This window comes from Schizosaccharomyces pombe (genome assembly GCF_000002945.2).
Source record: "Schizosaccharomyces pombe strain 972h- genome assembly, chromosome: I".
Lineage (NCBI taxonomy): Eukaryota > Fungi > Ascomycota > Schizosaccharomycetes > Schizosaccharomycetales > Schizosaccharomycetaceae > Schizosaccharomyces > Schizosaccharomyces pombe.
This window is the reverse complement of record NC_003424.3, coordinates 2,126,035-2,146,661: the sequence shown is the minus strand read 5'-3', so window position 1 is coordinate 2,146,661 and position 20,627 is coordinate 2,126,035. Positions and strand designations below refer to the sequence as shown.

The 20,627-nt window shown below is 36.1% G+C and overlaps 11 protein-coding genes and 11 long non-coding RNA genes across 22 annotated transcripts; 11 read left to right on the top strand and 11 right to left on the bottom strand.

Moving 5' to 3' along the window:
- Nucleotides 1–273: 273 nt before the first annotated feature.
- On the bottom strand, nt 274–981 carry php3 (CCAAT-binding factor complex subunit Php3; the record flags this gene model as incomplete). Its single annotated transcript, NM_001019070.1, has 4 exons — nt 274–336; nt 492–619; nt 675–735; nt 883–981. 4 exons carry the CDS (start codon nt 979–981, stop codon nt 274–276), a joined length of 351 nt encoding a protein of 116 aa, NP_593639.1.
- A 119-nt stretch (nt 982–1,100) lies between these two features.
- Nucleotides 1,101–1,882, top strand: SPOM_SPNCRNA.2958. The gene has a single exon (NR_192326.1). It is a non-coding gene; the product is annotated as a non-coding RNA (long non-coding RNA).
- Nucleotides 1,436–1,768, bottom strand: SPOM_SPAC23C11.07 (uncharacterized protein; the record flags this gene model as incomplete). Its single annotated transcript, NM_001019069.1, has 1 exon — nt 1,436–1,768. One exon carries the CDS (start codon nt 1,766–1,768, stop codon nt 1,436–1,438), a length of 333 nt encoding a protein of 110 aa, NP_593638.1.
- A 191-nt stretch (nt 1,883–2,073) lies between the features above and the next one.
- Nucleotides 2,074–2,468, top strand: SPOM_SPNCRNA.2957. The gene has a single exon (NR_192325.1). It is a non-coding gene; the product is annotated as a non-coding RNA (long non-coding RNA).
- SPOM_SPNCRNA.2956 lies at nt 2,215–2,916 on the bottom strand. Its single transcript, NR_192324.1, has one exon. It is a non-coding gene; the product is annotated as a non-coding RNA (long non-coding RNA).
- Nucleotides 2,917–3,094: 178 nt separating this feature from the next.
- On the bottom strand, nt 3,095–4,991 carry SPOM_SPNCRNA.798. Its single transcript, NR_151175.1, has one exon. It is a non-coding gene; the product is annotated as a non-coding RNA (long non-coding RNA).
- On the top strand, nt 3,220–5,030 carry SPOM_SPAC23C11.06C (hydrolase). The gene has a single exon (NM_001019068.3). The coding sequence runs from the start codon at nt 3,371–3,373 to the stop codon at nt 4,976–4,978; it is 1,608 nt and encodes a 535-aa protein (NP_593637.1). The 5' UTR covers nt 3,220–3,370; the 3' UTR covers nt 4,979–5,030.
- On the bottom strand, nt 4,964–6,160 carry ipp1 (inorganic pyrophosphatase). The gene has a single exon (NM_001019067.3). It carries the CDS (start codon nt 6,131–6,133, stop codon nt 5,264–5,266), a length of 870 nt encoding a protein of 289 aa, NP_593636.1. The 5' UTR covers nt 6,134–6,160; the 3' UTR covers nt 4,964–5,263.
- A 212-nt stretch (nt 6,161–6,372) lies between these two features.
- On the top strand, nt 6,373–6,588 carry SPOM_SPNCRNA.2955. Its single transcript, NR_192323.1, has one exon. It is a non-coding gene; the product is annotated as a non-coding RNA (long non-coding RNA).
- Nucleotides 6,488–6,981, bottom strand: SPOM_SPNCRNA.2954. The gene has a single exon (NR_192322.1). It is a non-coding gene; the product is annotated as a non-coding RNA (long non-coding RNA).
- Nucleotides 6,982–7,137: 156 nt separating this feature from the next.
- SPOM_SPNCRNA.2953 lies at nt 7,138–7,787 on the bottom strand. Its single transcript, NR_192321.1, has one exon. It is a non-coding gene; the product is annotated as a non-coding RNA (long non-coding RNA).
- Nucleotides 7,195–10,628, top strand: pnk1 (DNA kinase/phosphatase Pnk1). Its single transcript, NM_001019066.3, has 4 exons — nt 7,195–7,764; nt 7,818–8,213; nt 8,253–8,395; nt 8,452–10,628. Exons 1-4 carry the CDS (start codon nt 7,224–7,226, stop codon nt 8,596–8,598), a joined length of 1,227 nt encoding a protein of 408 aa, NP_593635.2. The 5' UTR covers nt 7,195–7,223; the 3' UTR covers nt 8,599–10,628.
- mpp10 (U3 snoRNP-associated protein Mpp1) lies at nt 8,634–10,729 on the bottom strand. The gene has a single exon (NM_001019065.3). It carries the CDS (start codon nt 10,515–10,517, stop codon nt 8,721–8,723), a length of 1,797 nt encoding a protein of 598 aa, NP_593634.1. The 5' UTR covers nt 10,518–10,729; the 3' UTR covers nt 8,634–8,720.
- Nucleotides 10,652–13,447, bottom strand: ice2 (family protein ICE2). The gene is made up of 5 exons (NM_001019063.3): nt 12,960–13,447; nt 12,566–12,880; nt 12,327–12,512; nt 12,174–12,286; nt 10,652–12,088 (listed from the first exon to the last, which is right to left on the bottom strand). Exons 1-5 carry the CDS (start codon nt 13,221–13,223, stop codon nt 11,641–11,643), a joined length of 1,326 nt encoding a protein of 441 aa, NP_593632.1. The 5' UTR covers nt 13,224–13,447; the 3' UTR covers nt 10,652–11,640.
- On the top strand, nt 10,852–11,337 carry rps23 (40S ribosomal protein uS12). Its single transcript, NM_001019064.3, has one exon. The coding sequence runs from the start codon at nt 10,874–10,876 to the stop codon at nt 11,303–11,305; it is 432 nt and encodes a 143-aa protein (NP_593633.1). The 5' UTR covers nt 10,852–10,873; the 3' UTR covers nt 11,306–11,337.
- SPOM_SPNCRNA.2952 lies at nt 11,554–11,942 on the top strand. Its single transcript, NR_192320.1, has one exon. It is a non-coding gene; the product is annotated as a non-coding RNA (long non-coding RNA).
- Nucleotides 13,448–13,610: 163 nt separating the features above from the next.
- On the top strand, nt 13,611–14,977 carry rho5 (Rho family GTPase Rho5). Its single transcript, NM_001019062.3, has 2 exons — nt 13,611–14,117; nt 14,236–14,977. The coding sequence occupies exons 1-2, from the start codon at nt 14,047–14,049 to the stop codon at nt 14,765–14,767; spliced, it is 603 nt and encodes a 200-aa protein (NP_593631.1). The 5' UTR covers nt 13,611–14,046; the 3' UTR covers nt 14,768–14,977.
- On the bottom strand, nt 14,949–18,221 carry ufd2 (ubiquitin-protein ligase E4). Its single transcript, NM_001019061.3, has 4 exons — nt 18,182–18,221; nt 17,396–18,139; nt 15,153–17,349; nt 14,949–15,112 (listed from the first exon to the last, which is right to left on the bottom strand). The coding sequence occupies exons 1-4, from the start codon at nt 18,197–18,199 to the stop codon at nt 15,039–15,041; spliced, it is 3,033 nt and encodes a 1,010-aa protein (NP_593630.1). The 5' UTR covers nt 18,200–18,221; the 3' UTR covers nt 14,949–15,038.
- Nucleotides 15,524–17,308, top strand: SPOM_SPNCRNA.2951. The gene has a single exon (NR_192319.1). It is a non-coding gene; the product is annotated as a non-coding RNA (long non-coding RNA).
- On the top strand, nt 17,422–17,658 carry SPOM_SPNCRNA.2950. The gene has a single exon (NR_192318.1). It is a non-coding gene; the product is annotated as a non-coding RNA (long non-coding RNA).
- Nucleotides 18,174–19,463, top strand: SPOM_SPNCRNA.797. The gene has a single exon (NR_151174.1). It is a non-coding gene; the product is annotated as a non-coding RNA (long non-coding RNA).
- gih35 (ATP-dependent RNA helicase) lies at nt 18,303–20,605 on the bottom strand (the record flags this gene model as incomplete). The annotated part of the gene is made up of 9 exons (NM_001019060.2): nt 20,505–20,605; nt 20,384–20,461; nt 20,271–20,335; nt 19,966–20,222; nt 19,158–19,929; nt 19,010–19,111; nt 18,793–18,961; nt 18,430–18,750; nt 18,303–18,391 (listed from the first exon to the last, which is right to left on the bottom strand). The coding sequence occupies exons 1-9, from the start codon at nt 20,593–20,595 to the stop codon at nt 18,303–18,305; spliced, it is 1,944 nt and encodes a 647-aa protein (NP_593629.1). The 5' UTR covers nt 20,596–20,605.
- Nucleotides 20,606–20,627: the final 22 nt, after the last annotated feature.

Sequence of the window (20,627 nt, the reverse complement as noted above, 5' to 3'; positions counted from 1 at the left end):
AACAGGCAATAGTAATTGCTAAATTTATACTGACGACATTAAGGAAGTTTTAAATATGAACAGGCCATTTTGGCAATATAGTGCTTATCTTTGAAACTTGGTTAAAGTAGAAATTAACATAGTTCGTAAATTAGCATCATTTGTAAGATAAACAGAGATAAAACAGGAGAGTACAAAAAGAGAGAGGAATAACAAATAAGGCGATCGACGATCGCTGCAAAAGTCAGGAAATATTTCAGGGAAAACCCCGCTAATGCAAAATATATAAGGAAATTACTGAGGCTCTTCGGACCGGCTTTGTTTAGTTTCTTTCATGCTAGCAGATCTTGCTTGTTGCTAGAGTAGATGTTAGAAAAGTGACTATGAGAATGAAATTTTGGTATGAGTGAATGAATTGTTGCGCCTTCATTGCTTGAGACAATTTAAATCTCTAAGCCAACAAGGAAGTAGAAGTACACGTATCACCATTCAAATAAAGAATTTTTCCTTACCTCTCTGTATTTGGTGAGAGAAATCTTTAAAACTTCGGCATAATTTTCGAACCCAAGGGTATTTAAAGCCAATAAAACATCTTCACCAGTAATTGTCTTTCTCTTTTCTTGAGTGCATTGTTCAGATGCTATTATATGGTCAGTAAATAACTATACATGAGGCTTTTGCTATTGATTCCATACCTTCACCAGTAACAAAGGAAATAAACTCACTAACGCAATCTTGGACGCAGTCTTTAGCTTCCTAAAAAGTCAGACATTAGCACTGCAACATGAAAATTACAAAACAAAAGAGAAGAACGCACTCACAGCGACCTACTCCGTCACTAGCAATCAATCAATCGAAGAGACTGACAATGCGATTTTTCTCAATTCAACAAATCATGCATACCTTGGAAATCTTGGCGTTTTCGGGAAGTGCCGATTTCATGATACGCGCGACATTTGCAATTGGTAGGAGATTGGTGTAATCCAACCCGTCTGCGCTCATGATAATTAAATGTATCTTTTACTTGTATAATTTAATTTTGGCGAGCAGAGAAACCTCAAATAACGAAAATAAGTACACAAACCCCGCTAAAATTGGTTTGACTACTAGCAAGCACGATCCTTGACAAAAATCGACAGCTGATAACCTATTCTCGAGCCTTTGTGGAGGGAACTAAAAAGAAATCCAATAATTCAGCAGGAGATGAAGATCCTAAAAGACGAACAAATCAAATAAAAAGAAATGACCTCCTTTTGAGCAATGAACGAGGGTAATGGCTTAACGTTAACTTTCTGCTTCTTCACAAAAGAAAGTAAACGTCTATCTACTTCCAATAGGGAAAGAAATCAGTAGTTGGTTATTGCGATAAAGAAACACTATGTTATTGCAAAAGAAACAGCAATTTGTTTCTACAGGTTGCAAGCAATTCGCAGACTGACTGTATCGGCCTATAATATTATTTAAATAGTGCAGTTGTAAAGTGGGAGATTAACAAGAGATACTGAATTCGAGTGGTACGATATATCGGTTTCCGACTGGGGCATCTAACTACTATTCCACCTACTCCAGCGGCGAGCAATACTGGATGGCTCTGAGCCTTCGACGGGGCTGCGCTATTTAGGTAAGTGGGGTGAAAGGCCGAAATGGGGGCCAAAAGACTTTCAAGTGGCGTATAAGGGAAACGAGCAAGACTTTTGGAAGCTTTAAGGTCCCAAGTGGGATGAAGGTGAAGGCGAGGCGTCTTCTCTTGAAGCCAAGGTTTCCCAGTAAAAAGAAAGTGGGATGCCATCTAATCCCTATGTCACTTTTACGCTGACAAAATAATCGTGATATACGTTAAACAAGAGGAAAGGAGAGACTAGCAAAAGAAGTGTTTTGTCATTCAAGCGACGATCCTTCATACAAAAAGCAAATAAATAAATCCTTTTATAAATATCATAAACATATCATTAGAAAACCAAGAAAAATAAATAATAATATGAATTAATTTAATTCAAAAAAAAAATATAAATATAAATATAAAAAAAGAGTAGAAGCGATTGTGGAAACTGACAGCGAAATAATTATGAGACATTTATTTTACAACTTACAGAGCAAATATTAAGTTCGTTTGAAATAGTTCACAATTGGTATTTACCGTTCACATCTGATAACTGAAGAGGAATTCAATGTTATTAAAATCGTGTTTGCGAAAAAGTTAATAAAAATAACCTAGCAAAGAAGATTCGTAGAAAAATGGAATAACAAGAAAGTAAATGTATCTTATGGCAAAACTGACAATCCAGTGTTTTTTTTTTCTACATTTCATTCATCTTCACTCTCCATTCGCACGCATACCTAAATATGTTCCCGTAGGGGAAAATTGCGTATACTGAATTGTTTTGTTCTACAACTCGCATCTACTCAACTATATTCCCTACTTGACTATACTTCTGCACTTCAAAAGTCATGTGTATCTATCCTAATCTTTATATTATACAGTGGAATGCACTATAAACCTAGTTGTATTTTTATTTCTCATTTCCTATACATCAATGATATATCAGATTAAAAGTTTGCTCCTCTTTCTATCCCATCTCACCCATCATCACTTGCAACATTGGCAAGGGTAATTGAAGGCGATGCGAGCTGTGTGTTGTCAAAAGAACGAATATGTTTTTTGCCTTTACCATCATTCCTACTCTTCCGTCCTCTCGACGTCACATAGAGTAATCGAGTGCATTACTAAAGGACACTTAACTAGTCTTATTTCCATACAACGCTGAGCCGCCCATTCATTACGTTTCCTCGACGCAGGCTAATTTACGTAGAACATAATGGCAGTTTATAATATATATGGCAAGTAGCCAGTGATGGTGAAGGGTCCGCAAAAGGATAGAACTTAACCAAGATTTCTTTACATAATAAATTCATTTGCCTACAATAGTTTGGTAGTCAAGCTATTGTTAAAAGAAAATTCAAAAGTATTGCAAAGACTTGTATTCATTGCAAATAATACTTTTTCAACAATTATCAAGTCAATTTCTATTTTTTTTTGTGGTAATTGTCTACTGCATAAACAGAAACATTTGATTTTTACCTAAAATTGTTTTATTGTCACATCTAGTTGTGACAAAATCGATTTCTCTGTTGTGATTATATATATTTTTGCTGGGATTTAAAAACAACAGTCCATCTTGTTTACGCCGTTACTCTAATTATAAATCCATATAGTTTTCGTTTCGTTTCGTTTCTTTATTCCCTTCTACTCAAATTCCCGTGATCCACTGTTTCTAGTGAAGAACGTTTCTTTTTCTTTTCTTTCCTTTCTATTTATCTTTAAAAAGAACCATCTTACTTCAGAACCATCCCCATTTGGTTACCGAGTAAAGAAAAATTAACGTAGAGAACCATGAATACTTCTCAAGACGTGAACGCAGAAGCTGCTAACGAAAGATCGGCTCTGCTGCCCAGGTTTCTGGGATCGCATAGAGGCAATGTTCCTGAAAACACTGATACGTATGCTTTGACACCTCTCTTTTATTGGATTCGTAGCACCTCGGTTGGATTACTGTTAATTACTATAATATGCCATCTATTTTTACTTCTTAATATTTTCATCTCCATCCCGATTATTAGCCATTTATCTCCGGGTTTTATGCCCGTTGGCTTCACCGCGCTAGCTGCCATTTTACTAGCCATGCAAATTATGTTTGTATACTCACCAAATGCGCCCGAAAGAGTTACACAACGAATCATTTGTTTCCTTTTAGCCATCGATGTTTTAGTCGTTTTTCTTAGCCCAATTCTTCGTCATAGAGAAGGATGGCGAAGCAACGCTTTCGTTCTTTGGGCTTTCTTAATGAGCCTATGGATTGTGATTACTGATCTTATGCTTTTCCGCCAATACAAGGAGGAACATCCGGACTACGATGCAATTGCACACCGTGGGTATTATTGGTCTTGGTCCCCATCAACGTGGCCTTGGAGACAAGTTGGCAGTCTTACTGCCTCTACGATATTATCCGTCATTTTGACCATCCTGACCATCCACACTCTCGTCACACTCATTATGCGTGCTTACGATGGAGCCCTTTCTGCTCCTGGTCAGTTGTATACCGTTACCGATAGTAAAGCAAGAGTCCATTTGGAATGCTTTGGAAGTTCTTCTTCCAACAACAAAACAACTGTTTTAGTAGAGGGTGGTGAGGTTTCAGTTCATCCTTTCAAAGAATGGCTCTTAAATCTTCAACATACCTCTCCTGATCTTTATGAGGAAAGTAAGGATTTCGAAGGTTATGAAAATGATGTTAAGCCTTACCTTTCACCTGATACACGTGTTTGTGTTTGGGATCGCCCAGGAATGGGATGGTCCGACAATATTGGTTCTCCATCCTCCGTTGGAATTGTCATGGATTTGCTAACGGAAGCACTTGCTCAAGCAGATGTCAGCGGTCCGTATGTGCTTGTCGCTCATGGAATCGGCGGTGTTTACTCCAATGTATTTGCCGCTCGCCATCTATCTGAGGTGAAAGGAATAGTGTTCGTTGATGCTGGGTCTGTTCAGACCTTGAAGGATTCCGGTCAGTTCCTATCCCGCTTTCTTCTTTTTGTTCGCGGTTGGCTTTCACCTTTGGGGATCAACCGTATTTTTGGTTCAATCTTTATGGGCAAAACTCGTCAAGACCGAGTGTACGGCATGTATTCATGGACCTCGGATCGTTGGGTTAAGAGTAAAATTGAAGAATCGCTTACCGGCCCTAGTTTCTCTAGATATGAGTTACAGTCGGCTCAATCTGTGTTACCCAAAGATCTTCCTGTTAGCGTTATTAGTGCAGGAAAAAGCATGAAGCGTTTCAAAAAGTGGCCAGATGAACAGCGACAGCTAAGTAAGTTAACTCAGCGCACAGTTTGGGATATTGTTAACAATGCTCCCCATGATGTGTGGTTGAGTGATGATGGTGGTGATTTAATTATGAAACGTTTGGGAGAGATTATATACGGTGGGTGGCCCAATTAGGAGCGAATGACCTTTTAATGCTTAGTTAAATGATATTTTTGTTTTATGTCGATTGTTTAAGGACCTGGTAATTTGTATATTTATGTGTGTAACGATTGTAGGTTATTTAAGTATGCCATGAGGTTTTACTGCTTGATTTATGTTACGTCGCTTTACCATTTATTTGAAAATGTAGCATTATTCACATATTTACTGACTACGATAATCGCATATAGTCCTGTTTCGGTCAAAAATGTAGTGTCGCAGATATAGTCTATATTCTATATTATAGTGTGATACTACTACTTAAAGAGGAGAGCCAGAAATGTAGAACCATTTGTGAACGCTGGGATCAACAGGAGCAGGAGCGAGCTCTTGAGCAGGAGGAATAGTGCTGGAAACGGAAGGGTCATTGGCAACAGATCCAGTGACTGAAACATTGACCAAAGAAAAGTCAGACTTGGCATCAGTCTTACCGGTAATAAGGCGCTCCCAAGCTTCATTGCACTCACGAACAACTTCTTCAGCATACTTACGGTTCTTGCATTCACCACTGAAAGCAAAGGAATTTTCAGGCTTGCCATCGGGGATCTTGTAAATGCGGAACCACTCGTTAGTAGCACGGATTAAGCCAGGCATATGACGTTCAACATCCTCAATATCATTAAGCTTAGGAGCTAAAGGGTCATTAACGTCGATGACAATAACCTTCCAGTCAGTCTCACCCTCGTCAAGAAGGGCCATAACACCCAAGACCTTAACTTGCTTGACTTGGCCGGTGTAGCCACGAGCTTCACCGATCTCACAAACATCGAGAGGATCGCTATCACCCTTGGCCTTGGTTTCAGGATGAACAACATTAGGATCCTCATAGGTTTGAGGAAAAGCACCGTAGTTCCAAATGTAACCGTGGTGAGGAAAGCAGTTACGAACGAAACGAAGCTTACCCTTCTTAGTATCTTGCTTGATAGGGTTCAAGGTAGCTTCCTTGGTAATTTCAAGCTTAGCCTGAGTCCAACGAGGGATCTCAACGACCATGTTCAAGATGGTCTTCTCAGCATTGGCATACAAGGGGATATCGTGCCAAGAAGAGATAGGAGTACCATTTTTCTCAACATAGACTTGGTAGTCCAATGTGTTCAAAGCGCCAACTTCACGGGTAGTGTATTCACTCATGACTGAAAAGTGTTTTTGGTTAAGTACAGGTTGCAATGTGCACTAATTCGCAACATCTGCTACAAAATTTGTAACTCAATGTATACAAAAAATCTTATATTAATTTATAAAATTTTCTAAGGAACAGGTTTATATTTTTAATATCGCATGTTTTTATTTTATACAGCATAAAGATGGATTTGTGAATCTTACATAGGGTAATACTGTTATAAAGTTACTTTCTTTAGCAATACTTTATTAAATGATTGATAGTAAAGGAGATTTCCACAACATGATAAAAATTTAGCACAAATAAATTATTAAAATTAAATTGTTTTACGAGAATTTATCAATTTTTTATATTAAACACAATCAAAGATATTTATTAGCCTTGTATGCAGGTTTCTTTTCTGTCGATATGGATCTTGTGGAATACTGATTTTGCGATCAGTAAATTCTTGGCTGATGCAGTAGAAGCCATAATGTTTATATAAAAATATACGAAATATTTAAATTAATTAATTATGGAAATTTTTGTTTTTAAATTCCAGATCAGCTACTAAAAAAGATAAATGACAAACGAAAAAATAATGCAAAAAAAAGCTCATACATAAAAACAAAATATTGCCGATGTCCTTCATTTTTTGTTTAAAAATAAACGGTTTAATTTTAAACGATACCAAAAAAAAAAAACTAATGTTCGTAAATAACGAGATATGCAATTGTTAATGAATAAGATGTAGGTCTCAAATATGTTATTTGTGAAATCTTTGAATGGTTGCCAAATAATAAATTAGACGAATAAATTAAAGAATTTTCTTGTTATTTATTGTCTAAATTTCTTCGAATAAGAATTATTTTCAAGTCAGTAAACATATTAAATCTTCGATTAAGGACTATATGATATAATATATCTTCTCACTAATTGTTGTATATGAGGCATTTTATGTAATTGATCAAAAACAATTGAAAATTCAATAGAGCGAAAAATAAAATTTTCATCTGTTATCCATTTTTAAGTATGTTATTGAAACCACCCATTTTCATTGCTATGCAATTATAATATAGCTAACTCAATTACCAAGTCCCATTTAGTATTTCGTCAATCGCGATGTCGTCGAAAAAAAGAAAGTCTCCCCCCCAGGAATCTTTAACTTCATATTTTGAAAAATCGTCTAAATCCTCAAAAAAGTACGGCTCTCAAAACAAAGATTCTGATTCATCCTCGACATGCCTTCAACAGAAAATAGAAATTCAATGGAGCATCACCGATTCATTATACATAGCAAAGTATGGAAAACTAAAAAAGACTAAAAAATTTATTGCATTTGATTTAGATGGAACGCTCATAAAAACTAAATCTGGTAGAGTATTTTCAAAAGATGCAGCTGACTGGACCTGGTGGCATCCAAGCGTTGTCCCAAAATTGAAGGCTTTATACCAAGACAATTATTCTCTTGTTATTTTCAGTAATCAAAACGGAATTCCAAGAAAACCTTCTGCCGGACATACCTTTCAGATGAAGATTCGTGCTATTTTTGAGTCATTAGATCTACCTATTGTATTGTATGCTGCCATCTTGAAAGATAAGTTTAGAAAACCATTGACAGGAATGTGGAATTCCTTTTTAAAAGACGTGAACCGTTCAATTGGTGAGTTGACGCTTGTAATTTATCAAGGCCTATTAACATTTTTCACCCTTTAGATTTATCTTTCATCAAATACGTAGGTGATGCTGCAGGCCGTCCGGGTGATCATAATTCAACTGATTTAAAGTTTGCTGAAAACATTGGGATTAAATTTGAGACGCCCGAGCAATTTTTCTTGGGGCATTCATTTGTGCCTCCAAACTTTGAATCATTTCATCCAAAGAATTACCTTGTAAGAAATTCTTCTTCACATCCATACCATTTTAAAAAATCCGAGCATCAAGAAATTGTTGTTTTAGTTGGGTTTCCTTCTTCTGGGAAGAGTACTTTAGCTGAATCTCAGATTGTCACTCAAGGATACGAAAGGGTAAATCAAGACATCTTAAAAACGAAATCAAAATGCATCAAGGCTGCCATAGAGGCACTTAAAAAAGAAAAATCGGTTGTCATAGGTATGTACTCGATCATTTCAACGACTTACGCGATTTCAGACAACACAAACCCTACAATAGAATCACGAAAAATGTGGATTGACATAGCCCAAGAATTTGAGATCCCTATACGCTGCATTCATCTTCAGTCATCTGAGGAACTTGCCAGACACAACAACGTTTTCCGTTACATTCACCATAACGTAAGTTACCTGTTGGAGCATTAGAAAGACTTAGAAGAATTCCTAACCAATTCTAGCAAAAACAACTTCCCGAGATAGCGTTTAATTCTTTCAAATCTCGTTTTCAAATGCCAACAGTAGAAGAAGGTTTTACAAATGTTGAAGAAGTTCCTTTTAAATGCCTTAAAGACTATGAAGATACATGGAATTATTGGTACGAATAATACGAATGATATCTAAGAAATTATTAAATTGCATTAATTTCAAAAATATATAGTTATTGATCCCACTAAAACCAAACGTTTATAAAAATTATGACTAGCACACTTAACACCGAAATTTATCTTCAAAGCTTTAGCTGATTTGAAGAAACAATCGGATGATATTTGTTTGAATTACTTGCAACCTTTTTGCGCTCACCTCCTTTACCAATGACCTCAACATTCGATTTTGATAATTGACGAACGACTTGTTCAGTACCGGAATTCCTTCTTTTCTCAGCCATTTGCTTACGTTTCTCAGCATGTTTTCTACGCACCCGCCTGCGGCGTGCTTGCTTTTGTTGGTGGTCCATTTCAGTCGATGAAATGGCGATACCTGACCGAGTAATAGTTTCACCTTCACGATTCTCATTAGACGGTTTATAAACTTCTTGAGGAGCCAATGCCATAGTGTCAGAGGCAGCAGTTGGCTGAACGTCCTCCATTGCTAAAGTGGGTGCATTAGAAACAATTTCAACAGTAGACTCAGGAGGAGGGGGAACATAATGCCAAGAAGCAAGAGAATCTAAAGTGCGGCTGACTTCCGAAAACAATGCCTTGATTTCTTCATGTTCTTTTTCTTTCTTTTTATCAGCTTCACTCTTATATGTGTCGGCGTTGCTCTTTTTAAGGAATTCTTCTTCATATTCTTCTGCTAAAGAACGCTGAGACTTATTTTCGTTTAACTCGAATAATTCGCTTGGTCGAAATTCAGTAACAGCAACTGGCGCGCGTTTAGGTACATCATCAAATGTTTTGGAAATAATTCGGTTTTTAATTAAATCTTCTAATGTCTCAGTAGTCTCTTCCGTTTGTACAGGGACAGGTTTAGCACCAGTTTCAAATTCCAAATCAACGTCTAACAGTGAATTAGAAGGTCGTCCTTTAGACGTTGCCTCCCCCATCATGGTCCAGGACTTCTTGGCAACGTTTTCAGCCTCGAGCTCACGAATTTGCTGAGTCAAACGGGCTTTATCGCGCTCATAAGAAGATAATTGATCAGCTGAAACATCGTCTTCTTCGTCACTAGCAAATAAATCTTTCTTCACTCGATCAAAGGTAGCATACTCATTGTCAGAGCTCTCATTATTTTCTTCAATAACATTTTGTTGCACATCATTTTTGAAATCCGGTTTACTTGTTCTTTTTCTTTTGGATTCGGCCTTTTTCTTTTTTAGTTCACGGCGACCGGCCGCTGTTTTTGGACCAAAAAAATCTTCGTACATAATGGAGTCAGCCTGAGGACCATTTGATTCATCTTCAGAGTCTTCCATATTCTCATCGGGATCCATTAACAAGTCAATACCGTCATCTTCATCGCCGAGGACACCCTCTTCGACTGCTTCCTCTTCTAAAGCTAAGGTTTGCTTGTTAAAATTATCAATATCAAAAAAACCATCATTAAGTCCAAATGCGTCTTTTTTCTGTTCGATTTGTTGTCCTTCTTCATTCATAATTTCAGCTTCATCTCCTGAAACATCTTCGGCAGAACTTTCGTCGACATCTTCTAGATTTTCTGGACCAGAGAACCCTAAAAATTCATCATCAGCATCATCCCGATTGTTCATTTCACTATTGTCAGAGAGTTCCTGATGACTTGTTTCATCATCCTCATCCTGGAAAGAAGTAATGCTATCTTCTTCTTCGTCTTCGTTTTCAACATCAACTTGAGGGAGATCATCTAATGCATACTTGGCAGCTAATGCTAGTTGGTTATATATTTGCCAATTATCTAATCCTTTTGTGACAATTGTTTGGATGGGACTTGTAGATGGGATTTTTATATTTGAGAAAACCTCAATAGCTTTTTCAACCAATTGCTTTGAATCCTCTTTATTCGGGAACAAAAAGAGTGTTGGCTCGGAATTTATAAGTTCAGTCATATCAAATCTTTTTTTTTTTTTAAATCTCACAAAACTTTGACTAAATATCTTGGAAGTATTCCAAGTACGAAACAAATAAATACCAATTGAGCTTAAATATTACACACCAAACCTTTTGCAAAGTACTTGCAACTCCTTTTTCCAAAATAATCAAAAAGACGTATGTTTTTTGTTTTAGATGTTTTTTCTTTTTTGTAATGTAGTAAAATTTTAGTAAGTATGGGCATCAACAATTTACTTAGTGAAGCGTTGCGTACTATATTATATAAGAAGGGTAGGGTTTGTGACTGTTTTGGACATAAAGCTAAGTTCACCTAAATCCAACACACAGTTCGCCGCAACCTCTATACTACAAAATGGGAAAACCCGCAGGATTGAACGCCGCTCGTAAGCTTCGCAATCATCGCCGTGAGGAGCGTTGGGCCGATGCTCATTACAAGAAGCGCTTATTGGGAACCGCTTACAAGTCATCACCTTTCGGTGGATCGTCTCATGCTAAGGGTATCGTTGTCGAAAAGATTGGTGTAGAAGCTAAGCAACCTAACTCTGCTATTCGTAAATGTGTTCGTGTTCAGTTGATCAAGAATGGTAAGAAAGTTACCGCTTTCGTTCCCCACGATGGTTGTCTCAACTTCGTTGATGAAAACGACGAAGTTCTTCTTTCTGGTTTCGGTCGTAAGGGCAAGGCTAAGGGTGATATTCCCGGTGTCCGTTTCAAGGTCGTCAAGGTTGCCGGTGTTGGTCTTTCTGCTCTTTTCCATGAGAAGAAGGAAAAGCCTAGAGCTTAAACGAACTTAATAAAAAGTTGTTTGTCTCATTACTGCGTCGTAAAATGATATTAGTTTTAGTAGTCTAAGTAGTTTTTCCGTAGTAAATTAGAATCATGTGACAGGGGATATACTTCTGTCTTTTATGGGTCTAACTTACATATACTTGGGACAAATACCTCTTAGTGACTTCCTAGTATATTCAGGGATGTAACCAGAAATTCTAAACTTGTAAACTAAGCCGTTTATATTCAATTATCAAGTAATGAAAAATTAACAGTGTAGACTAGAATTAGATGTAAAAAATGAAAGGAGAAACGAGTGAATTAAATAACCTTAGGAAAATCAATTGCAGATTAGTCAAGTTTGAAATGGCTAGCAAGAGCCTGGCCTGTGTCAGACTCTTTGCTATAAGCTAGTTCAATGGCGTATAAGAGGAGAGTTAAAATAGCACTTACCCAACGCCAAATTTCAGCGGAACACAATATTTGATTCACTGGAGAAGTGAAAGAGGGTGTTGGGTATAAGTGCTGTAATAGAAGGTTTGTATAGACTGCAATAAGTATACATGGAGAAAGAATACTCCACATACCCTGTTTAGAAGTTCGACTGTACTCGAGAAAGATGATGTTATTTTGTATTGCAGGTAAAATTCTTGTTACGGCATACATAACTGATATGCGAAAAGCAAATGTAGCGAAAACACTCGGCGCTACGGTCTTAGCAGCCGCTACCATAAAAAGTACAATATTATAAAGCGTCCTTGGTAAAGTAGCAGATATAGTGGAGATTAGATAGTGAACACTGTTAAAAAATGTTAAAATTCGACTGCTCGAAAAAAAAGCAAGAAATTGGTAATAGTGAATAAGTAAAACATGTTGGAACTTACCTTTGAAGTATATTAGGAGGAAGATAATCAAACTTTGGTTTCTCAAGAGAACTAGTGTTTGGATTGCCAAAATCAGTACAAACCATATATACGGTGTATGCAATATACAAAAACTAAATATGTTAAAATCAGAAATAAGGAAATAACAATTACCATTAGCGATGCTTCAGATAAATTTGCACGTCCAGAAGCAACACCATAAATAGAAATTACAATCACAGTTGCAAGGGAAAATCCGATCATTAATGCATTAGGATTGGAGATAGAAAAAGAAGATACACGATAGAGGAGATAGAGGCTCATTGATATGGCACTACTAGCATTAAGCAAAATAAAGAACTGCGTTTAAGTTAACAAACGTAGGCATAAATAAAAGTATAAAATATACGTACCATCCAGTTTTCGGACTTATTATGGACCAACCAACGGCTTAGATGGCCAAGAGCTTGTACAACTAAAAGCGACGCCATTCCTTCTAGCAAATTAAATAGGGGAGTAAAGTGTAGTAGAGCAGTGTTCCAAGCAGAAGCAAGAAAAGAGGCATATTTATTCTGCTCTATGCTTGGTGATGCATTAAGGGCTATTATTAATAGAATAAAAACTAAAAGAGGTTCAAAGAAATGTAATGTTAAAGCAATTTTTCGAAGCCCAAACAGCTTCAACAAAGCAGTAGAGAAAAAGTATACTTCTAGTGCAAGTGTAAGTATCTATTTTAAATTTATGTTAGTTTATTTTTTAAGAAAGAGAAAGAAAGAAATGTTGAAATAACTTCATTCCTAAACTTACCAAACCGCAAAACCGACCGCCAATCTCAAAGGCGATTCCTACTAAAACTATTATGACTAAAAAAAACCCCAGGGAAAGGAAATTCCCAAACATTGCTAGCATGTTGCGGAAATGTGTTGATATATTTGCTTTAGGTTTTCCCTGAATCTCTGGTGCTTCATCATCAATAATTTCCAATATAGAATCATCCATTGCTTCAAAACTCGTGTCCTCCACTGTCGAAACCGAAATATCATAATTATTCGACCTAATTTCCTGGTCCATTGCCAAAAATTATTAAAAATTGGTCAAATTCGTAAATGCAAGACGTTGATTTTTCAATTTTTGTACAATTACTATCTTTTTAACACAGTAGAACCCAAACTGAAAACTACTTCACTCTATTTTTTCTTCTATAATTTTAAATCCTTCACAGGTAAACTATAAACACTAATTTTTACATTCAGTGCTGTTTTAATCGTTCATGAAGTAGCACTGATCCCGTAGCTAAGGAGTTTTGCTAAATAATTTTATATGAATTTTGAACGGCTGAGGCAATGAAACTTATCAAGCTTCTTTCATATTCCTTATTAATCGTTAATAGATATACGACAATATAACGCAATACGTGGTTTGTATGTATCTTGGAAGAGGGGGAGCATGCTCGTAACCACACCAAAGCCTATTGTTTACGTTTTAAAATTCGAAAGTATACTAGCAATTTACTATAAAATATTGTATAGATAAAAGCCAAAGGATTTTTTAAACATAATAAAAAGCTATAACTACTATCTTTTCCATCAGGTCGGTTTTACTGGGCTGCTCCACTTGTGTGTTTGCATAAATTTATAAAAGGAAAGTTGAAATTTAGTTCAATTGAATAGATTTTAACAATTCTTTTTACAATTAAATTACTCTAAGACGCCGCTTATATTTTCTTTTTGCTTTGCCCCCTATTTATTCGTTGCTTGAGTTATCAGTCGCCTTATATTTACATTGGTAGTTGAGATCGATTTTTTCAAAGCGGGCAATTCCTTGCGTTCACGAACCAATTATTGATATACTTGCAACAATTTTTTATTTTAAAAGAAATTTTTTATTCGACATTATGACTACTGAGCTCCGTCGTAAATTGGTTATTGTTGGCGATGGTGCTTGTGGTAAAACATGCTTGTTGATGTACGTTTGCCCTTTTAGAAATTCTATTCATTGTTATCGAGCTTTTCAAATGTGAATTTGATTTATCTAAACAACAATTGTGTTTTTAAAGCGATTAATCTACTAACAATTATTTTAGTGTTTTTTCCAAAGGAACTTTTCCTGAAGTTTACGTCCCTACTGTTTTCGAAAATTATGTTGCCGATGTCGAGGTTGATGGAAGGCATATTGAATTGGCACTATGGGATACAGCTGGTCAGGAGGATTACGATCGTTTACGCCCTCTTTCCTATCCAGACTCTCACGTCGTTTTGATTTGTTTTTCAGTTGATGCTCCAGAGAGTTTGGACAATGTTCAAGAAAAATGGATTTCTGAAGTTCTTCACTTCTGCTCCAATTTACCCATTTTGCTAGTTGGGTGTAAAGTGGATTTACGAAACGATCCAAAAACAATCGAAGAGCTCTCCAAAACCTCACAGAAGCCTATCACATTTGAAGAAGGACAGGTAGTAGCTCAAAAGATTGGCGCCTATAAGTATCTCGAATGTTCAGCGAAATTGAACGAAGGGGTCAATGAGGTTTTTGAGACTGCAGCTCGTGCTTCCATGCTTAAATTTAAGCCTGCTAGTGTACCGAAGACAAAAAAGAAGAAGCACTGTATCTTACTCTGATGAAATGCAATCTCTGTTATGGTGTATAAGAGCGTTCTATTAATTACATTCTGTATTGTTAGATTCACTATATTCATTTATCCTCTTGTGCAAAGGAATTATTTTACGAGCTTAACCTTTGTGGTACCGTACACCAAGTTTTTTATCCTTCGAATCATTACCTAATGAGTTTCCATGAATGTTTAAATATTTCATAGTAATTAATTGTCTAATCTTTTATTTAAACTTATCGAAGCCTTTCATTAAAAAACTAGTATAAACACAGTTATATTCATTCACTATTTCGCGAATGTTTGTTGCGTTTTGATTTCAGGAACGTGTTAATTTCCTCACGTAATGTATCATCTAAAGAATTAGTAACTAACAGTGGAAAAAAAAAACTTACTCGGTGTCACATCATCAAGCGTTAATGGAGTTCGATTAAATGGGTCGGTGGCATCACTTAGTAGATGTGCTTTAATAGTAGACCTATCAATCGAAATGCCAGATCTCGGTAAAACAACAGGATCTTTCATTATTGTAAACATAAGAGGATCTAAGAAGTAGTCAGGAATATCACCCATGTCTTCCTCTTCAGTAGCCTCTTGCAATCTGAATGCCTCTACCCTATTCACAAATTCTTTAATAGCTTCTATATCAAAAGATGACTTGAGGTTGTGCTTAGTCATAATGCTAGTCGCACGTTCAAATATTTCTTTACTATAAGAACGGCCATCGTGAGCAACAGCTTCGACAAATGCAGGTTCATTGCACAGGTTAAGATAAACATCGAAAATAATCGACAAAAGGGTTTTTGCATTAAAATGATATTTCGTTGGGTCCTCTACCTTGAGGTTACTACACTTAGGGCCACATAAAGCTTGAAGGTTATAGTTTAGCATAGCTGCCAACCGATCTACAATTTCAACGGCACAAAAGGCTTTAGGAATTGAGGAAGTGAACAATTTGAGCATAAAAATAGTTTCATTCCCTAACTGGCAATAAGTAGAAGCTTGACGTTCTGCGGCCGCTAAGTTGCTTTGCGATTCTTGAACATTCTGGTTAGAGTTGCTATTGCTTATTGCATCTGCCAAAAGGCTCTGAAGGTTGTGAATCTCGGTTAGTTTTAAAAGAGCCTCATCAAGAAGATATGTAGCATCATTAAGCATGAGAGCTACAAATTTAACAAAAAACGGCAAATTTGTTTTTTGCTCCTGCTCCAGCTTACCAAAATAGGCTGGTTGCTTCCAAATAGTTCTAAATACTTCGCATATATAGAAACGAATGTTGAATTTATCATAAAATTGGGTAGATTGTCCTGTAGATTCAATCTCAATATAAAACGCCATAAGTGCTGGAAGTAACCACCTTGTTGCAACCTTCGACGTACGTACAACATCTAACAACAATTCTGATCTTCCCACGTGCGTTTGCACTCCAAAGTATAAAATCTCGGCAAGTTTCGCTCGCAAATAAGGATTTTTGATATAATTAGCTTGAGTTAGAAACGACACACAAAATTCACACAAAGGCTCTAAGGAATGCAGCGTCAAAGTACTCGACGAGGTTTTAAATAAAGACAACATATAATCTGTAATGGTTTCAATAAAATATTCAGGTAAACATTTGAAAGCTTCCGGTGCATTTTCATTAAACGGTAACGATAGCGGCATTTTTGGATATGTCGAAGATTGACCATCAGCTAACCTCGATAACCAAATGGCAACGAAATTAAGAAAAGAAAATGATCTTGAAGTATCAGATGTCTGCGTAAGCATAATCTCATAACAGTGCACAAACGATCTATCTAAATCCAATCTTTGATCAAGCCGACTTAATTGAGCAGTGAGACGTGTCGCTTGAAAACTACCGCTCATATTTTGCTGTTCAGTCTCTAATCTTTCTTTCAGTTTCTCGCTATCACGAATTGATTGCACAAGTTGCTCTAAAGCCTTAAAGGTAGCATTTACACCATAATGATGAAATGCGAGATTTAAAAAAAATATGTCTGAAATAAAGTTATTGGAACCCTCGGCTGGTTTTGAATAAAACGATTCCGAAGCCTTTTGATCAGCATTCAATTTAGTCTCTTCTTTGATATCAACGCGAGGGTTTCTCCTAAAATATTCAACTTGTACTCTGTCAATTTTCGAACATCCTATGTCAAGAAATGGTTCAGAAAGTCTGCTTAACACATGTGAAAAATTTAGCATGCAGGCGTCAGATGTAATATCAAAATGATTAACTTGAATGGATTGTCGCTTGTGATTGGCATTTACCACCATGGCAAAGAAATCCAACACAGACTCTCTCAAAGATGTAGATGTTCGAATGAGGGTATTGAAAATTTGAAAAAGGACATCCTGATAAGTAGACATAGTCAATTTTAAAGAACTTATTGACGAAGATATATTTTGGGCTGATCTCTCAGTAGAATTGGAAAAATATCGAGAAGCGACATCTTGAGTAAACACTGACAAGCTTGATATTCTTCCAAGAAACGTTTTGTACTCAATTTCTCCAGCATTATTCGTAGGATTCCAAGAAGGCAACTTCGGCAAAAGTAATGCAATTGGTTTTAATGACACAAGTTGTAATATAATCTAAAAATATCAGTTTATGCTAAAAGATAAAAATTGATGTTCATACCTGCATCACATTCATTTGAACAGTATCTACATTCATAAGACCAATTTTCAAAGATAAAGATTCCAACACAGGAATAAACAATTCATCTAAGTTTTCGTGTTCAAACCTCTGAACAAATTCTGATAGAAATTCCAAAGGTATACCTTCTGCACCAATTAAAACCTCGGCCAAATCAATTGTCTCCGAATTGAATGTGTCAGGAAGCATTACTACAATACCGGCATAACTGACAAGCAAACTTTTTAACAGAGATAAATAGTGAATTTTAAAGTCCTGGTTTTCATCCTTCGGAAGTCTCTTTTTATACTGATACAGAAAACTCCAAGACTGTAACAAATAAGAGAAAGTATTGTTGCCAGTTGTTGACAGTCGAGAGAGTAACGCAGAGTCAACATTATTCTCATTAAATAATAAAGGGGATCCCTCTTCTTCTAAATCTTTTTTAAAACCTTCTAAATAGTATTTTGATGAATCAGTTTCACTTAATGTAATATTAAGAGCCTGACATGTTATAAAATGCATCCATTCATCCTTAGAAAACAAGCGATGTTTTGGAGCACCAGATGTAACAGGTGGAGATATTTCTTTTTGTTCTGAATTTGATGTTGTAGCCTTTGAACCAATAAATCTCTTTTTTAAATCAGGTTTTTTAGGTTCAGGTGCAATATTGCTTTCCTTAGGTTCTTTAGAAGAATTTGCCTCCGAATTGGTCTGCTGCAATTTAGCAAGCCTTTTAAGACGAATCTATGGGCCAATATTAGCAATTAGCTGAAATTTTTCTCTTACCTTTTCCAAATCACTCATAATGGGGTGGATTGAGCAAGTTGGTGGAAGTGAGGTCAACATATGTTTTAACTACCAAAACTTACTATGCTAAACCGGTAACATGAAATTGTATTAACATATATTATTTTTCTCGTTTATAGTATTTATCCAGCCAAAAACTTTCTATTTTAGAAATATTCTTCACGAATATTTGAGTTTCTGATTCGACAGCTAAAACGTTAAAATAGTCTTATAACAAATAGGCTTACCTGAAGAATACATGATCCATGGTGTTTTTTTTTCATGAAGTACACTACTAGAGTCTAACCAAACCTGCTTTCCTCCTATTGTTTTGTAAGAGCCGTCATTCTGTAAATGTGCGACGTTACGCACAAAACCATCAAGTAGGCATTTCAAAATTTTGGAACAATCACTGGATGGTAATCTTTGAGCAGTAGGTATAGAAAATTTATTTAAAAAACGAACCAAATGAGTGCGAATGTCAAGGGCTTGGCGCAAAGTTTGATAGTTCAAATAATTTTTCCTGCACCATTGTAAATCTTTTTTGTTACCGACAAAAGATTCAAAAACTAAATGTTAATACACTTTTAAACTTTATTAATGAAGCATACCATTTAATGCGGTAATGATGTCCCCTTCATTTGCAAAAAAAGAAGAATGGGCAACGAAGGCATCATTCTTTGATGAACTTGTGGGATTATAAAATACTTCGCCTGCTGTAAGTATTGAAGCAATTGAAAGAATTTCATGAGTGCAACCAAATTGGTTGGAAGTAAGTAACTAATGATGGGTTAGCGTGTACTTTATTTCCTATATGGGAGTACGTACAGCTTTGGAGATGTTTGCATCCAAGAATGAGTTGGAAATTTGTATGCCAAGTGGGTCTGTCAAATTTCCACTTTCGTCCAAGACACCTAAAAGATAGAGGTCCTTCAAAAAAATTAGTTGTTTGCCGGCTATAATAAAATTCACAAACCTCTAGAGCCGCCATAAGGTGAACTGTGGGAGGACGGACAAAAAAGGGAAACTGAAGTATGTTTTTTAGCCCTAAACCTTTCAAAAATAACACCAACGGTGACATATCGCAATTTAAGATGTCTGCTTCAAATTCTTCTTTCATCAAGCTGTAAGCTTTTTCAGTATATAGACGGAACACCTTTCCCCTCATTGTCCTTCCAGCTCTTCCACTTCTCTGTATAGCACTTGACTTAGATATAGGCACGTTAATCAATTTTGAAGTCCTTGTATACGGGTTGTATATCCGTTGTTTATTAAAACCTGAATCAACGACATAAACTATGCCATCAATAGTAATACTAGTCTCAGCAATATTCGTAGAAAATATAACTTTTCTGAAGTCACCATCATATATGTTAAAAACTCGCATTTGCTCGTCAACAGTAAGACCAGCATGTAAAGGTAAAGGAACTAAAGTTTGACAGTCTTCGGAAGCATGAATTAAGGAATCTTCAATCTTTTTTATACAGTATTCTATTTCTTTTCTTCCCGAAAGAAAAACCAATATATCACCAGGCGGATAGGTTGAATTAATGTTTATAACCGTTTCGATTGCAGAATCAACGTAATTTTCTGTAGGTTTCTGCAAAAATAATGTTTCTACGGGGAATAATTTCCCTTCAATTGACATAGTGCATACTTTATCTTGTCCGAAAAACTGAGACAGTTTATTCGCGTCAACAGAAGCGCTGGAGAGCACAAGTCTAAAATCATTCCTCTTTTCTAAAATCCTTGATTTGTCAGCTATGAATAGAAAATTTAAATACCTTTTCAAAACTCCTAGTAGGAGATCTGTCGACAAAGTTCGTTCATGGACTTCGTCGAGAATGACTATTGAATATCTTTCCAGCAAAGGATCAAAAAATATTTCATTCAAAAGGATTCCATCGGTCATATATTTTATTTTTGTTTTTTCAGAAACGTTATGATCAAATTGAATGCTATATCCACACAAACTTCCAGGAGGAGAGTTCAGTTCCAAAGATACTCGTTCAGAGACGCTCTTTGCTACGAGTCTTCTGGGCTTTCAAATAAGTTAGGAGGATGATAAATAAACAAAGTTGTGACTAACCTGTGTACATCCTATAATACCGTTTTGGGACGCCCATCCAGCTTCGTATAAAAATTGAGGGATTTCTTCAAGATTATTTTTAGTTTAATAAACCATCTAATCAAAATACTTACGAGTTGTTTTACCACATCCTGTGTGGCCTAACACTATAGTAATCTGATTTTGCTCTACTGCATATAACAACTGGTTTCCTAAATGTAACGTCAGCAATGTAAGGGTAAAACAGCTACATACTGTATTTGGTGATTGGTAATAGCTTTTTCTGAATATTTAAGGGTGTATTTGTAAGAGTACTAAGCGATTGGGAAATAAACTCATTAGGCATACTCTTGCGTAGAGAGCATCAAGTAAGTGGAA

What these genes read in the sequence shown, in the direction of transcription:
- SPOM_SPAC23C11.06C (NM_001019068.3), top strand. Translation starts at nt 3,371, where the DNA reads ATGAATACTTCTCAAGACGTGAACGCAGAAGCTGCTAACGAAAGATCG.
- ipp1 (NM_001019067.3), bottom strand. Translation starts at nt 6,133, where the DNA reads ATGAGTGAATACACTACCCGTGAAGTTGGCGCTTTGAACACATTGGAC.
- pnk1 (NM_001019066.3), top strand. Translation starts at nt 7,224, where the DNA reads ATGTCGTCGAAAAAAAGAAAGTCTCCCCCCCAGGAATCTTTAACTTCA. An exon ending in AGAAAAATCGGTTGTCATAG is followed by an intron (nt 8,214 to 8,252) that starts GTATGTACTCGA and finishes ACGCGATTTCAG; the next exon opens with ACAACACAAACCCTACAATA. An exon ending in TCCGTTACATTCACCATAAC is followed by an intron (nt 8,396 to 8,451) that starts GTAAGTTACCTG and finishes AACCAATTCTAG; the next exon opens with CAAAAACAACTTCCCGAGAT.
- mpp10 (NM_001019065.3), bottom strand. Translation starts at nt 10,517, where the DNA reads ATGACTGAACTTATAAATTCCGAGCCAACACTCTTTTTGTTCCCGAAT.
- rps23 (NM_001019064.3), top strand. Translation starts at nt 10,874, where the DNA reads ATGGGAAAACCCGCAGGATTGAACGCCGCTCGTAAGCTTCGCAATCAT.
- ice2 (NM_001019063.3), bottom strand. Translation starts at nt 13,223, where the DNA reads ATGGACCAGGAAATTAGGTCGAATAATTATGATATTTCGGTTTCGACA. An exon ending in GCGGTCGGTTTTGCGGTTTG is followed by an intron (nt 12,881 to 12,959) that starts GTAAGTTTAGGA and finishes AATTTAAAATAG; the next exon opens with ATACTTACACTTGCACTAGA. An exon ending in CCTCCTAATATACTTCAAAG is followed by an intron (nt 12,089 to 12,173) that starts GTAAGTTCCAAC and finishes ATTTTTTAACAG; the next exon opens with TGTTCACTATCTAATCTCCA.
- rho5 (NM_001019062.3), top strand. Translation starts at nt 14,047, where the DNA reads ATGACTACTGAGCTCCGTCGTAAATTGGTTATTGTTGGCGATGGTGCT. An exon ending in GGTAAAACATGCTTGTTGAT is followed by an intron (nt 14,118 to 14,235) that starts GTACGTTTGCCC and finishes CAATTATTTTAG; the next exon opens with TGTTTTTTCCAAAGGAACTT.
- ufd2 (NM_001019061.3), bottom strand. An exon ending in TTCAAATGAATGTGATGCAG is followed by an intron (nt 17,350 to 17,395) that starts GTATGAACATCA and finishes TGATATTTTTAG; the next exon opens with ATTATATTACAACTTGTGTC. An exon ending in GCTTGATGATGTGACACCGA is followed by an intron (nt 15,113 to 15,152) that starts GTAAGTTTTTTT and finishes CTAATTCTTTAG; the next exon opens with ATGATACATTACGTGAGGAA.